This window comes from Pelobates fuscus, chromosome 5 (assembly GCF_036172605.1).
Source record: "Pelobates fuscus isolate aPelFus1 chromosome 5, aPelFus1.pri, whole genome shotgun sequence".
NCBI classification, from domain to species: Eukaryota; Metazoa; Chordata; class Amphibia; order Anura; family Pelobatidae; genus Pelobates; species Pelobates fuscus.
Genome location: NC_086321.1, coordinates 291078676 through 291095331, shown reverse-complemented (window position 1 = coordinate 291095331; position 16656 = coordinate 291078676). Strand labels below are relative to the sequence as shown.

The window sequence follows — 16656 nt, the reverse complement described above, 5'->3', positions numbered from 1 at the left end:
TGAGCTTGCCGGATAGGGCATATATGTTGGCTTAGACTTTTTAAGATGTTTTATCACTGCAGATCTGCATAGAAACCAACTGTGTTTAAATCTAAAATAATATTAAAAGGGAGATGCTAACTAAACAATATACAGTAGTAGTATCTGTGCCACCGAGTGGGCCGAGGCAGGGGGGGGACTAGGATGTGGGGTTTTCTTAAACCTGAAGAAATAACATTTAACAGTATAGCCTCGCATATCATTAGCTGTTGTGCCTCATTTAGCGTGCTAGAGCCTGTAGCAATGCGTTATACATTATGCATGAGGTACTTAATAATAATAATAATAATAATAATAATAATGAGAGCACTGTTCACAAAACTTAGGTGTACTTTATACAGTCAACATACAGGACCTCCAATATAATGAGATCACGTTTTTTCCGGCTTGTTTCTACTAATTTGTTTTCTCTCAGGTGGTAGGAGGACTCTGCTGAATAGCATTATAATGGGCATGTTTACCCTCTTCCCTTTTCATTTTACATCCCATAGTCAGTTACTATACTATGTTTGATACTATATGACTGGCAGTGTTTTAACTATACAGTAGTTCACAGGCTAATCCATATAATTCTGGTACACCTTAGCAGCCAGGCACAGGGTTGCTGTACCCCTCTTTATGCTATTTTAGCTGGCTATCTCGGGCATTATATGGTCATTATATAGAGAGAGTTTGGCGCTACACTGCCCTCTAGTGGCTAGCTTGGTAACGGCGCCTTGATGTTTACATTCGTACGCGATTCCTGCAATGTCTCGTGCGAGGCGCACACATTGTCCGCACGCGTCACGTGACCCACCAGCTAGCTTCACACACCCATCGCCGCAATGTTTTGTCACCTGCCCCCGCCTCGCCTCGCTGATTGGCTGGCTCCGAGCGCTGCCACCCGGAAGCAGGAAGTGTCAGCGCAGCCGGTGAGGTGGCGGTTCTGTCAGTACCATGATCGGGGACCTGTTACTGTTTGGGTGAGGATAAGAAAACGTGTGGACAGATTTAGAAGGGGGTGCTGTGAGAATTAGTTTTATGACGTCTGAGGGGTTTGAGCTGACGTCATACTGTCATGTTATGGTCCTTGTAACTAAAGGCACTCAGAGGGCTGGCTGAGTGTCTCTGGAGTGGGAGTCCACAGCAGCTGTTATGGCAGATATGTCTAGACTCTAGAGCAGGGATATGCAACCGTTGGCACTCGAGATGTTGTGGACTACATCCCCCATAATGCTCTTACACCAACAATGCTGGCAATGCATCATGGGAGGTGTAGTCCAAAAACATCTGGAGTGCCTAAGGTTGCCTATGCCTGCTCTAGCGTAAACATTGCGCCCAAAGATGTTATTTACCTGTAACCCTCCTGTTGTGGTGCTACAGGGTATGTTAGTAAACATAAGATTGGACCTCCAAAAGTCAAAAACCGTAACTGATGGCACATATGGTACATGGTCATAAGTCGTCAACATACAGGTTAGCTGGTCCTGGGAGAAACAGGGCACACACACCCCAAGCCTAGCAACTCCAGTACAAGCAGGGTTTGGATGTTGTAGTACAGAAGCATTGTTCTGTATGTGGTAACTAGGTCAGAGGCAGGCAACCTTTGGCACTCAGATGTTGTGGTCTACATCTTGGGATCCTTTGTCAGCATTCAAGCTGTAAGGGCATTATGGGAGATGCAGTTAACAACATCTTGAGTGCTGAAGCTTGAATACCCCTCTATTAGGTAAGCTAGGTACTCCAGTTTATCAGTCTCAACCTTCCACAAAATTGAGATATTTCCAGTTGCGCCACAGACAGGAGGAAAATCTTTTTTGACTCCAAAATGGCAATCTAACTTAAAGGGATTCTTTATTGTTCGGAATACAAATATGTATTTCCTCTGCATTTAAAGGGTTAAAAAAAATCTTTACTCACCTGAGTCCAGCACCGCTATCCTTTGGCACGCCGCCTCTTCAGACGTGATCCGAGGGGGGAACCAAATGCGCATGCAGGCTTGCACCTAAGCGCATTAGGCCCTCCCTATAGGAAAGCATTGACTCAATCCTTTCCTATGGGGATTGTCATTCGAATGGATGAAACTCCGATCCTATTTGTGCCGGTATTAGAGAGCTATCTACCAAAAGGCTGAAAGACCTAAATTGGTCTTTCAGACAAATTTACTAATACTAAGTAAAGATTACTTAGTATTAGTAATTTCTGCCCCTACTTGCTATACAGCGAGTAGGGACATGTCTACTAAACAGTGAGCAGCCATTGGCTGCTCACTGTTAAAAACAAAAAAACAACTACTAAACACCCAAAACTCTAGTGTTCCCCCACACGTGCAGCGCGAATGGGGGCTATTAAACTGAAGGGGGACCTATTGCACCCCCTCCCAGCGGGTGTGGGCCCTAAATGACAATGTTGAAACCTATTGTCCTCCCCCCCCCAGCACCCACCCATGAGCGCGGGTGGGGGCCCTAAATTATTATAAGGGGGGGACCTATTGTCTTGCCCCCACCCCTGAGTGGCGGGTGGGGGCCCTAAATAACAATAAGGGGTGACCTATTGTCAGCCCCCCACCCCTGAACGGCAGGTGGGGGCCCTAAATAACAATAAGGGGGGGTGACTAGGCGCTTGGGGGGGGGGGGTTTACATTTTCATTTAGGGCCCCCACCTGCTTCTCAGGGGTGGGGGCTGGGAAGGAGGACAATAGGTTCCCCCTTAATTGTTATTTAGGGCCCCCACCTGCGCATCTCCCCCCTATTTTTATTTAGGGCCCTCAATCGCTGTTCAGGGGTGGGGGCTGGGGGTGAGGACAATAGGTTCCCCCCCTCGTTATAATTTAGGGCCCCCACACGCTGCTCATGGGTGGGGGGGTACATTTGTCTGAAAGTAGATCACCTGATTGACAACCCTCAATCAAGCCCTAAGTATCCCTATTTTCCTTGATGGCAAATAGATGTTTTTTTTTTTTTGCGTGCTGCCGTGCACCGATTTCCCATCAGCTTTTATTCTTGATTTCCCCTCTCCCTGTCACCCAACCATTGTCTAAGATTTGCTTCCCACCAATTCCTGTGTTTCGCTGGATTGAAGTGTATGTTGATCTTGGTTTCATAGTCTAGGTACATTGAGATTTGTTGTATCCACCTCGCTCTCTCTGGTACCTGAACCTGTTTCCATTGCCTAGCAATCAGAAGATTTGCCGCGATCAGTATATGAAACAGAAGGCAAGCTTGGGGCTTCATGTAGGAATCAAGTGTCATAAACAGTAATCCATATTCAGGTTGCAATTTGGTCGTGATGTGCAAGGCCTCAGTGATAATCCTCTCTACCTCCCTCCAGTATCCCCTGAGATTCGGGCAAGTCCACCATATGTGCTACATCGTGCCCTCGTCTGCCCCACACCTCCAGCATTGCTTTGAAGTATTAGGATATATGCTCGCCAATCTAGTTAGTACCAGGTACCACCTATAATGGATTTTACGCATAAGCACCAGGATGTGACGCACATCTGGATCTACCTGTGAGCTATGAATGCTTGTAGCCATTGGTCTTTGGTAAAGAGTTTGCCTAAATCAGTTTGCCATGCCTCTATGAATTTGGCTGTCGGGGTGAGTATTGGATTGTTTAATAGCGCATACACAAACGAGTGTTTTTTTTTTGGGTGTAACCATGGACTCACATAGTCTTTCCATGCATTCAGTCGAATGCACCAAGATTGCTTTCAGCTGTAAATAGGAGAACAGTGCATGATTTGGTAGACCATATTTCCTCTTTAGGACTGGGAACAGCATTAGGGCACCGTGGTGGTAAATATGTCTGACCAGTGTACACCCTCCCCTTATCCATGGTCGGTAGGGTAGTGTGGGGTTGGCTATGTGGAGGCTATAGATGGGTGTTGCCAATGTCCAGGTTTTCTTATATCATATTTGCGGTTTTGCTGCATCCCATGTTTTCATGAGTAACTCTGTAGTGTTAGGCATGTCTGGTAGTCCCAGCCCCCAGTTTTCTTGTGACCTACTCAGTATTTGTGTTGCTACCGTAATCTTGTGGTTGGCCCAGACAAATTTAGTGTAGGTTTGTTGAAAGCTTTCGCAAGCATGTGTTGGGTACATAGATGTCAGGGTTTCTTTGCTGTTTTAAACAGCAACCCTTTCTGTTTCCGTGAATGAGTTTTCAGCTGCAATTACTATGAGATCCTTCTGCTTGTTACCACGGTTACTCACCTGAGAGTAGTAATCAACCCTGCTGCTAATCAGTTCTGCCTATTTAAGCAGCAAATCTCAGAACCTCCTTGCCCTTGCGTGGTTTCCTGTTTCCCAGAAGTCTCCTTGTTCCTGTGTTTCCTGTTTGTTCCTGGTTCCTGACTCCGGCCTTGTTCCTGACTCCGCTGCTCTCCGTGTTCCTGATCCTGGCTTGTCTGACTACCCGCTCTGGTGACTGACCCCTGCTTGATTCCTGGACTTTGCTTTTGTTATTTATTTGTTATTTATTAATAAAGGTGTGTTTGCATCTAGTTCCGTCTCTGTCTGGTTCCTGGTCCCTGACATTACGCAAGGGCCATGAATACAGATGGTACAGGCAAGACACCTATACCTAACCTACTTACCCGGTGGGACCAGCAGAACCACCATTTGGACCAGTATGCCCATCTGGATCCAGTACCCAGCCAGCCTGCAATTGTGGCCGCCTCTGCCTCACTTCCTGTTCTAGCACCGGTTGTAGCCTCCAAACCTGTAGCGGCTAGAGGAATGACTGGGTCTGTCCCGCTCCCTCAGTATTTTGGGGGCAACCCAGCTCCGTGCAGAGAATTTATAAATCAGGTTAAAGGATACCTTGAAATCCTGCCCCAGGCATTTCCTAAAGACAGTGACAAAGTTCACTTCATGATTTCTTTGCTGTCTGAAAAGGCCCTAGCTTGGGCAAAACCTCTCTGGGAGGCAGAGAAGCCTATTATTTACAATTACCCTGAATTAGTTGCGTCCTTCAAAAGGGTTTTTGATATTCCAGCTCGCTCCACCCCTACTGCCAAACTACTCATGTCTAATGCTCAGGGCACAAAAACTATTGTCGAGTATGCCAGTGAATTCCGTACCATGGCAGCAGAAGGTGGCTGGAACAACGAGACTCTCGTGGCTGCCTTTGCACAGGGTCTCTCCGATGTGTTTAAAAATGAGATTGCAGCCAGAGAATTACCTAAAGATCTCGAGGAACTGATATCATTTGTCACCCTCATTGACATCAGACTCCGAGAGAGATCCTCATCCAGGGAGCGCCTGCGGAGGCCTCTTGTAGATTTGGCACCAAGCTTTTCTTGCCCACCCGAACCTCCCTCACCTCCCATGCCTCCTGATCCTGAGTCCTCTGTCTGTGTGGAGCCAAGGCGGTTAGGCTTCTCACGCCTCTCGGTCGAGGAGAGAGCCTTTAGGAGGAGGGAGGGTCTGTGCCTATACTGCGGACACCACGGTCACATGTTAAAGTCTTGCCCGATTCGTCCGGCAAAGGGCCCGCACCCAAGATACTGTCAGGGGCAGATCTTGGGTGGTCTTTCTGCAGACCCAGAGATATGTGTGGGCAAACCCTTGGTGTCTATTATCCTCTCCTGGTCTGATTCATCCATTAAAACCCGGGCATTTCTTGATTCTGGGGCCGCAGGCTTGTTTATAGATTGTGCATTTGCATCAAAGCACTCCATACCCTTACAGTCTCGCAATTTTCCACTAGCCTTCGAAGCCATCGATGGCAGACCAATACAGCCAACCCACGTGACCCAAGAAACAGTGCCCATATCTCTGGCTGTAGGGGCTCTACATCATGAGACGATCCAATTCCAGGTCATTTCCTCTCCATATTACCAGGTTGTTTTGGGATACCCTTGGTTACAGAAGCATAACCCCACAATTGATTGGCGCAAAGCTGAGATATTATCATGGTCCCAGCAATGCACATTTTCCTGTCTCCAGAAACCGGTCAAAGTTTTGGGCACATGTTCTGCCTCTTCCTTACCCGCTGAGTACCAAGAATTCCAAGATGTATTTGACAAAGGTCAAGCCAGCGTTCTGCCACCACACCGTCCGTATGACTGTGGTATCGAACTCCAACCTGGTGCCAATCCTCCCCGTGGCCGGATTTACCCACTGTCTGTAGCAGAGAATCGAGCCATGGAGGAGTATGTTACCGATGCACTGTCTAAGGGTTTTATTCGGAAGTCATCTTCTCCTGCCGGGGCCGGCTTTTTCTTTGTAAAAAAAAAAAAGATGGCGAGTTGAGACCCTGTATCGACTATAGGGGTCTCAATCGCATTACTATTAAGAATGTCTACCCCATTCCATTAATCACGGAGTTATTTGACCGCCTCAAGGGAGCAACGGTCTTCACCAAACTTGATCTGAGAGGGGCATATAATCTCGTCCGGATAAAAGAGGACCACGAATGGAAAACCGCATTTAACACCAGGAGCGGCCATTACGAATACCTAGTAATGCCCTTTGGTCTTTGCAATGCTCCGGCGGTTTTCCAAGAATTTATAAATGACGTCCTGCGAGATATGCTGCAGCAATGTGTGGTGGTTTATCTTGATGATATTCTTATCCATTCCACATCTCTCGAGAACCATCACGCAGACGTTTCTCGTGTTCTACAGAGACTTAGAGAGAATAATCTGTTCTGCAAATTGGAGAAATGTGAATTTAACTGCAAACAGGTCACATTCTTGGGATATGTTATCTCAGATGCTGGATTCTCTATGGATCCTGAGAAACTTTCGGCTGTACTAAAATGGCCTCGACCTACTGGTCTTCGCTCTATACAACGTTTTCTGGGCTTCGCCAATTATTATCGGAAGTTCATACGCAACTTTTCTTCCTTGGTTAAACCTCTCACGGACATGAACAGGAGAGATGCTGATCCACAGCATTGGTCACAAGAAGCCATTACTGCCTTTGAGTCTCTCAAAGTCGCCTTTGCTGCTGCTCATATACTGGCACACCCTAACCCTGCCTTACCATTCATTCTTGAAGTCGATGCGTCTGAGACAGGAGTAGGCGCCCTCCTGTCTCAACGTCCTAACCCTGAGAGCTCCAGGCATCCGTGCGGGTATTTCTCGAAGAAATTGAACCCAGCGGAATGCAATTACCAGATTGGTGATCGAGAACTTCCAGCCATAATTTTAGCTCTCAAAGAATGGAGGCACCTTCTTGAGGGTACTTCAGTGCCAATCCTCATTCTCACAGACCACAAGAATCTTACATATCTTTCCGAAGCTAAGCGGCTTTCCCCCCGGCAAGCTAGATGGGCTCTCTTCCTATCAAGATTCAATTATGTGGTTTCTTACTTGCCCGGTACTAAAAACATTCGGGCTGATGCCTTGTCTCGACAGTTCTCCCCTCCATCTAGAGAGGAGATAACTCCTGTGATTCCTCCGGACCATATACTGGCAACCATCCGTACTAACCTCACCTCACCCCTAGGCGAGGAGATTCTGGCTGCACAAATTAATACTCCTCCAGAGAAACCTAATGGCCGTTGTTTTGTACCTATTAACCTCCGTACGAAACTATTGAGTACATACCATGACCCCAAAGCAGCTGGACATCCAGGCAAAAAACAGTTAATCTGGTCTGTCTCCCGGCAATTTTGGTGGCCTAGTCTCCGTTCGGATGTCACCGCTTTTGTAGCTGCCTGTCCTGTGTGCGCTCAAAATAAAACCCCACGACGCCCTCCAATGGGTCTCCTGCAAACCATACCTAATGGTGAACGACCCTGGACCCACTTGTCCATGGATTTTATCGTAGATCTTCCGGTCTCCCGTGGCAATACAGTCGTTCTCATGGTTGTTGACCGATTCTCGAAGATGTCGCATTGCATTCCCTTGAAAAAACTACCTACTTCCCAGGAACTTGCAACAATTTTTGCTCGGGAGGTCTTTCGTTTGCATGGGTTACCCAAAGTGATAGTCTCAGATAGGGGTAGCCAGTTCGTGTCCAGATTTTGGAGAGCCTTTTGTACACAAATGGGAATTCAGCTTTCCTTCTCCTCGGCCTACCAACCGCAATCCAATGGTGCAGCGGAACGAGCCAACCAAACACTGGAACAGTTTCTGCGTTGCTACATTTCTGACCACCAGAACAACTGGTCTGATCTGCTACCCTGGGCGGAGTTTGCCCACAATAGTGCGATTAATGCCTCTTCCCGGCTATCCCCATTCCTGGCAAACTATGGGTTTCAACCATCCATGTTGCCTGATACGTTCTTGCCACAGGGGATACCGGCATTGGAGGAACATCTCAGGGAACTCCGTTCCACTTGGGTGCAGGTTCAGAATTCTTTGCAACGCGCAATGCAGAACTACAAACTCCAGGCCGACCGCAGACGCCTTCCTGCACCTACCTATCGGGTCGGAGAGAGGGTCTGGCTGTCTTCCCGCAACCTACGCCTCCGTGTTCCCTCACAAAAACTGGCCCCCCGATACGTTGGGCCATTTCGTATACTTCGAAGGGTTAACCCTGTAGCGTACGCACTTGACCTTCCTGCTAACATGCGCATCTCAAATGTTTTCCATGTTTCCCTCTTGAAACCGTTGGTTTGTAATCGCTACAGCACCTCAGTGCCACGTCCACGTCCTGTTCTGGTTGACAATCATGAGGAATATGAAATTCGCAGCATCATTGACTCACGGGTCTTCAGAGGACAGATCCAATACTTGGTGCACTGGAAAGGATACGGTCCAGAGGAACGCTCCTGGGTTCCAGCCTCTGATGTCCATGCACCATCCCTCCTTCGTTCCTATCACGCCCGCTTCCCCATGAAGCCCGGACCCACCAGCAGAGATGGGGGGAGTCGTTGAGGGGGAGGTACTGTCAGGGTTTCTTTGCTGTTTTAAACAGCAACCCTTTCTGTTTCAGTGAATGAGTTTTCAGCTGCAATTACTATGAGATCCTTCTGCTTGTTACCACGGTTACTCACCTGAGAGTAGTAATCAACCCTGCTGCTAATCAGTTCTGCCTATTTAAGCAGCAAATCCCAGAACCTCCTTGCCCTTGCGTGGTTTCCTGTTTCCCAGAAGTCTCCTTGTTCCTGTGTTTCCTGTTTGTTCCTGGTTCCTGACTCCGGCCTTGTTCCTGACTCCGCTGCTCTCCGTGCTCCTGATCCTGGCTTGTCTGACTACCCGCTCTGGTGACTGACCCCTGCTTGATTCCTGGACTTTGCTTTCGTTATTTATTTGTTATTTATTAATAAAGGTGTGTTTGCATCTACTTCCGTCTCTGTCTGGTTCCTGGTCCCTGACAATAGATCTGTAGTGTTCTAATTAGATAGTGGAATTTTGGTAGCAACACCATCTTCACTGCTGGAAGCCACCTCATCTCCTTAGGGCAGGCTTCCTCAAACTCCGGCCCTCCAGTTGTTGCTGAACTACAACTCCCATGATTCTCAGCCTATCTATTTCATTCATAGAATCATGGGAGTTGTAGTTCAGCAACATCTGAAGGGCCGGAGTTTAAGGAAGCCTGCCTTTAGGGTATCCTCAATCTCATTCAATAATTTCCTATAGTTAAGGTCTCGGAGACCCATCGGATCCTTGGGTATTCGCAGTCCCAGGAAGATGAGATAATCCTCTCTCCAGTCCAACGGGAAATCGGTTTTCAACTGGTCAATAATGTGGCTGGGTTCTCCCACCTCCGTTGCCTGTGTTTTTCGTGACATTTAATTTGAAATAGGATTGTTCCCCATATAATTGTATTTCCTGTAGAAGGTTTGGCAGAGACCTGTGGCTGTGTGAGTGTTATCAGTACATCGTCTGCGAACAGGTTGGCCTTATACTATCTCTCTCACTCTTGAATGCCATGAATCGAGGTGTTTCCCGGATTTTGATTGCGTAGGGCTCTAATGCCAATACGTATAGCAGGGGGGAGAGGGGACAACCCTGGCTCGTGCCGTTAGTGAGCCGGAATGGCTCGGACAAAAACCCTGAATTAAGTACATGTGCTGAAGGTGAACTGTACAATGCCTCTATCACTGACACAAACCCCCCAGGGATGCCAAATCTAGACAGCACTGCCTTCAAGAAACCCCAATGCAGTCGGTCAAAGGCTTTTTCAGCATCGAGAGAGACAAACAGTCCCCCACCGATGCTGCAACAGTCCCCACCAATGCAGGAGGTCGATGACCTTTCTTGTGTTGTCCGACCCCTGTCTGCCATTTACAAAGCCCACCTGATCGTTATTGTGACGGACCCTCCGTCAGTCGATGCTCCTAGTGCTCACCAAGGACCATCAGCACCGCACCAGACACCATACGCACCTCAGATCCTACGATCCGCTGCAGCTTGGTTGGGGTCTCGCCGTCTCCTACCCACCCTGGACCTACGACAAGACTCCAGGCTCCAGTGGGTGAACCTCTCTTCCTTCAGAGAGCGTAGCAGGAACAGCAAGAGGAGCTAGTGATTATCTAAGGGAGTATGATGATCATAGCAATCCCTTGTAGTGATATAGCAGTTCCCTACAACACGAGACGAGGCTGCGGGTTGAGGGTAAGAAGGTCTCGGAGTTAAATGGTACAGGATGGATTTGTATACAGTTTTTCAGGCCAGAGGCACACCGCTTGGACCTGATGGAGGACAGGGACACAAGGGACGTAAAACAATGAAAACCGTAATTAAAAGTACGACACTCCCACATACAGTAAACAATCCCTCCCCTCTGCCTGTGATATAATTAAGGTAGTTAATGCATTATCTTAATTATCCACAGGCAGAAAAAAAACACACATTTTTATAAAGTCCCATAAGTACCCCAAAACATAACACCCCCATAAATCACCCAGATCAGATCAGGGGTTCAGAAATTCTATGTCATAGTTTTGCCCAGGCGAACGCAGGATTTCATGCCCAAAACTGTTCCATAGAATCACAGCTAAGTTCCGCTGGAGGACCGACCAGGAACTGCAAGGTTTTCATGCCGAAAATAGTTCCAGGTCATTCGCGGCTAAGTCCCCCTGAAGTATTCACGGTTTTAGCCCATGCGAACAAGATGGCCGCCACCACGTGTTCGAATGGCGGCCACTTCGAGTGTTCGGGAGTTCGAAGAATCAATGTTTAAAGTCCCAATAGGCACAATTAGGGCCTCTCAGCCAAATTAAATTAAAGGGGCCATAGTCATAGGGTAAAAGGTAGTCCTCTCCAAAGCCCAGTGGTGAAGTGGCTTTCGTCACAGTTGTGTCCAATATGTGGCAGTATAGTCCCCAGTCTATTCGCGTATAGTTTAGCGAATATTTTCGCATCAGTATTTAAGAGCGAGATGGGGCGAAAATTCTGTGGAGAGTTCAGGGGTTTATTCGGTTTTGGCAGTGTTGCAATGTGCGCTAGTAGTATTTCCTTGTGGAATATTCCATTGAGAACCGCGTCGTTGAATGTTTTAACCAGCTACGACGTCAAAGTCTAGCTGAATTTTTTTATAGTATAAGTTATCTAAGCTGTCCGGCTTTAATAATGGCTAGTAGTTCTTGGTCCTCTATCGGTTTGGGGAGGTCTTCCTGCTGGCGTTGTGTGAGCCTTGGTAACTTTACCCCGTCTAAGTAGTCGTTAATACCCATATCTGTTGGTTGGCTAGTTAGTGTGTCATCTTGTAAGGTGTACAGATTAGAATAATATTTGGCAAAGACCTCACTAATTCCCTTAGGCGTTATGACTTTTGTACCCTTATGGTCCATTAGGTAGGAGATCTTTTGATTTGCTTGTCTCATTTTTAGACGGCACGCCAAGAGCTTACTCGCCTTATTGCCCTGTAAGTAATGGGTAATTTTGAGTTTCTGCATGTATGTGCCTAGCTGTTCAATTACTTGCTGGTGTACGAGTCTGGTTAATTGTGTAATGCGGTCCCTCACTTTGGGAGATGGGTTGTTCTGGTTTTGTCTGTTTAAATCGTAAAGTTCCTGTTGCCAAGCTCTGAGCTTAGTGTGGGTAATCTTTTTCAAGTAAGCCGCCCTTCGGATCAGTAAAACCCTCACTACCGTCTTGTGGGCTAGCCACACTGCCGTGTTTGTCACCTCCCCTGTGTCATTAGAATCAAAATGGGCCTTGAGGTCATTGGATAGTGTTGTTACAAAGTCTGCGATGTTTAACCCCTTAAAGGACCACTCTAGGCACCCAGACCACTTCAGCTTAATGAAGTGGTCTGGGTGCCAGGTCCAGCTAGGGTTAACTAATTGTTTTATAAACATAGCAGTTTCAGAGAAACTGCTATGTTTATCAATTAGTTAAGCCTTCCCCTATTTCCTCTAGTGGCTGTCTCACTGACAGCCGCTAGAGGCGCTTGCGTGATTCTCACTGTGAAAATCACAGTGAGAGCACGCAAGCGCCCATAGGAAAGCATTATGAATGCTTTCCTATGTGACCGGCTGAATGCGCGCGTAGCTCTTGCCGCGCGTGCGCATTCAGCCGACGGGGAGAAACGGAGGCGGAGAGGAGGAGGAGAGCTCCCCACCCAGCGCTGGAAAAAGGTAAGTTTTTACCCCGTTCCCCTTTCCAGAGCCGGGCGGGAGGGGGTCCCTGAGGGTGGGGGCACCCTCAGGGCACTCTAGTGCCAGGAAAACGAGTATGCTTTCCTGGCACTAGAGTGGTCCTTTAAGGACCTGTGACATGTTATGATTCCCTTTTATTTCAGAAGTTTGGTCCTTAAGGGGTTATAGGACCACTATAGTGACAGGAAAACAAACTCGTTTTCCTGGCACTATGTAGTCCTTAGGTCCCCCCCACCCTAATGCCCCCCTCCCTTCAGCCACTTTCCTTTCTCCAGCGCCGGGCTCCCTCACAGTGAGAATCGCGGAAGCGGCCTCTAGTGGCTGTCAGTGAGACAGCCACTAGAGGCTATATTAACCCTCAGTGTAAACATAGCAGTTTCTCTGAAACTGCTATATTTTCAGAAGCAAAGGTTAAAACTAGAGGGACCTAGCACCCAGAACACTTCATTGAGCTGAAGTGGTCTGGGTGCCTATAGTGGTCCTTTAAAGTCATACATAGTTTTTAATTCTAAGGTCACCGGTGCATGATCGGACCATGTGATTTGTTGTATTTTGCACGAGACAAGTTGGATCCTGAAAGGAGGAACCCATCTATCTTTGAGTATGAGTTATGGACTGTGGAATAGTGTGTGTATGCCTTCTCTGTGGGGTGTGTGGTCCTCCTTGCGCCGTAGAGGTGGTAAGTGTGGAGGAGTTTTACAATGGCCTAGCATTGCCATTTCAGATGGCGATGCCTGCGGCTCTGTTGGGAAAGTGTCGTGTCCAATTTTGAATCAAAAACATGGTTGAAATCCCCACAATGTACTGTAATGTCTTTTTGGACGCTAGCTACCCATTGTAGGATTTTGTGTAAGAAATTTCGTTGGTTAGTATTTGGTGAGTATACGTTCGCTATAGTGTATGGCATGTTTCCTCGGACTGCAACGTAAACGTGATGTTTCTGCTTAACCCCTTAAGGACCAAACTTCTGGAATAAAAGGGAATCATGACATGTCACACATGTCATGTGACCTTAATAAAATGGATGCCCCTCTGGACTTGGTGGGAGAGGTAGCATGAAATTGATGTGGGAAGTCTGTGGCAAGTATTTTGGGGTGGTCATTGTGTCTAAAGTGAGTTTCTTGTAAACACAGTGTGTCTGCACTGAAGGTTTTGGTTTCTCGGTTGAGAAGATCACTTTTCACTGGGACATTAAATCCCCGTACATATCTTCACAGTGGTTATCTGGGTTGAAATTCGGTGGATAGTGTAAAGTAGGTCATTATTGTGAGGGTCACAGCTCTCCCCAGCCTGAACAAGCAGAGCTGTGGAACCCTCAGTACTCTTAATGTCATCCTCTCTGGGTCAGCGGAATAGTGTTTCTGATTTCTCTTTAGTGGTAGAAGTTTTGTCTGTGTTAGAGGCAGCGTTGGGTCACCCACCAACCCCACTACTCTGAATATAACATTATAAGAAACATAAAGCATTAGGCTAGGCCCAAAAACAAAATGAATAACAAGAAATAAAGTATATACAAGAACACATGCCAGTACAATGGCTTGGCACTGCATAGTCCTGCCGTGGGTGTAGAGGCTTAGTGCCTCACGTCCTCCGGTAGCTCCCTCCCTCGATGGCTTTACATAATTTACATCTAGGTGTTCCAGCTCTGTTAGGAACTTCAGAATTGTTGACAAATTAACATCTTCTCAGTATAGTTCTTAGAAAAGTTTAAGCACTTGTACGTGAGTACCCGCACATTATGCAACCTCCTAGTACTTACGGCACCACGGAAAATAGTGCCTCTACACCCCCCCCCCTTATCTCAATTTGAATGCCTCTGTTGGTAACTTTCTTAATTGAAGCACACTTTGGGAAAATTAACTTTGGGGCTTGTGGATAGCTTGCGGTGGTGTTTTTAACCAGTGACCATGTTCCCCATACCAACGGGCGTGTGTATGTGTATATGTATGTGTGTGTGTGTGTGTGTGTGTGTGTGTGTGTATATATATATATATATATATATATATATATATATATATATATATATATATAATTTGGTCTGTGAATTCAAACTATAGGCTTAGGCCCCACTTGGACCTCTGATCAGCTGATATTTGGTCTCTCTTTCCCCATATGCCCCTTGACCCTCTCATATGGTTACGTTACCCTGACGTGGTAAGTGTTGGACATCCAGGAGTGTGGAAACGAGAAGTACTAGGGTGTATACATTCTTAGTCCGAATGTCTTATCTTTTCCTCGCCTTCTTCCACTCCGGTGACACCCTGGTCTTGTCTCTCTCTGAGCTGGGTTGATCAAGCAGTGCAACATCCCAAGATCTAAGTATGCAGTTTCCGTCCTCCGGTGTTCCAATGATGATGGTTTTTCCTTCTCTGGATACCAGGAGTTTGGTGGGATACCCCCATCTGTAGGGAAGATGTGCTCTCTCAGCTGCGTTGTGATCGCTTTGAATTCCCGCCCGCGCTTCACGGTATATGCCAAGACATCCGCGAAGATGGTCGTCCCTCTGTAAGCAGCAGGCAGATCTTTGCGCTTTCTGTTTGCGGTGATAACCGTCTCTTTGGCGTGCAAGTAGTGCATCCTGATCAGCACATCGCCCAGTGTGTCCGGTGGTAGGAATTATGGTTTGGCGGTGCAGTGGATTCTATCAAGGAGGAACAAGTCGTGGGATAAGTCCGGTACTAGCTCTCTTAGTATGCCCATGACATGGGCTGTCAGATCAGCTGTGCCCACACTTTTGGTGATGCCCCGAATGTGCAGGTTATTGCGGCGGGCATGATCCTCCATGTCCCCCAGCTTTACATCTTGTTCATCCAGTCTGGAGTTGAAGCCTTCTACTGTGCTTGCAATATCATTTTGCGCCTCCGCCAGTTGCGCTAAGTGATCCTCCACATGTGATGTACGGCTGCCCAGATCATGTAGATCTTTGCGTAGAGCTTTCATGGCTGTATCCAATTTAGATTTTCTTGGACATCTCATCTAGGAGGCTTTTCAGTGAGCTGTGAGTCAGGGTGGTGTCTTGTTCTGCACACTGTAAGGTAAGCTCGTGCTCATCGTCTACACCATCTTGGGCCTGTTTTGGCTGTTGCAAAGGCTTTGGAGCTAAGAAATTAGCTTTTTACCCCCTCTCTTTGGTTCTTTTCCCCTTAGGCTGTGACATTGCCAGGAGATTTCTATTAGATTGGGCTGTAATTGCTCATTAATAGCCCTCTAGATACGGAGCTACTAACACATGCGTCTGATCAGTTTTGAGTCCAGGAAACGCCCCGCCAGTAGTTATAATCTTTAATGTTTGCAACCAGATACATTTTTCATATTCAGATAAAACTGTTATAGATTTTAGTTTAATAGGTTAATCACTCATATTTGGAGAACTATTTAAAGGAACACTATAGGGTCAGAAACACAAATATGTGTTAAAACACCATCTAGCCCTCCTGTCGTCCCTTTGCCCCCTAAATAGAGTAAAATAATACATGTATTCCAGTCTGCTGCTGGTACCCCTGATCTGCCTATTTGGCTGACATCATCAGAAATGTTGATCTGAGCCAATCACAATAATTTCCCATAGGAAAGCATTGAATTGGCTCAGACTGTCAAGGAGGCAGATAAGGGGCAGAGCTAGCACACGCCAAACACAGCCCTGAAGCCCTGAATGATTATACTCACCAGAACATATACAATAAGCTGTCATTCTGGTGTCTCTAGTGTCCCTTTTGATTAGTTTTATTTAACTAAAACAATAACATATATAGTATACATATTCTTGTATTTGCTTAAACATCGATGTTTATTAACCGAAGTAGTTAAACAAAATATCTTTAAAAAAAATAACTGAATACATGAGCTGGGTCTACATAAAAACACTGTCTTCTGCTGCTCACTTATCTTCGTTCTCTTGTTGCTTGATCATCTAGAAAAGCAAAACAAGCTTCCCTGCTATCTGAGGGCAGGCTTCCCCAAACTCCGGCCCTCCAGTTGTTGCTGAACTACAACTCCCATGATTCTCAGCCTATCTATTTCATTCATAGAATCATGGGAGCTGTAGTTCAGCCACATCTGGAGGGCTGGAGTTTGGGGAAGCCTGGCTTAGAGTCTTGAACATTAATGTTATGAACAATGCAATTGAAAAGAGCC

The 16656-nt window shown here is 46.8% G+C and overlaps 1 protein-coding gene across 1 annotated transcript in view; it reads left to right on the top strand.

Moving 5' to 3' along the window:
* The first annotated feature begins 908 nt into the window (after positions 1-908).
* The window catches only part of SMIM7 (small integral membrane protein 7), a 34947-nt gene continuing 19199 nt past the window's right edge, over positions 909-16656 (top strand). Inside the window, exon 1 of the mRNA XM_063457319.1 lies at positions 909-1001. Coding sequence (XP_063313389.1) covers positions 976-1001 — 26 coding nt within the window. The 5' untranslated portion in view covers positions 909-975. The remainder of the gene's footprint in view (positions 1002-16656) is intronic.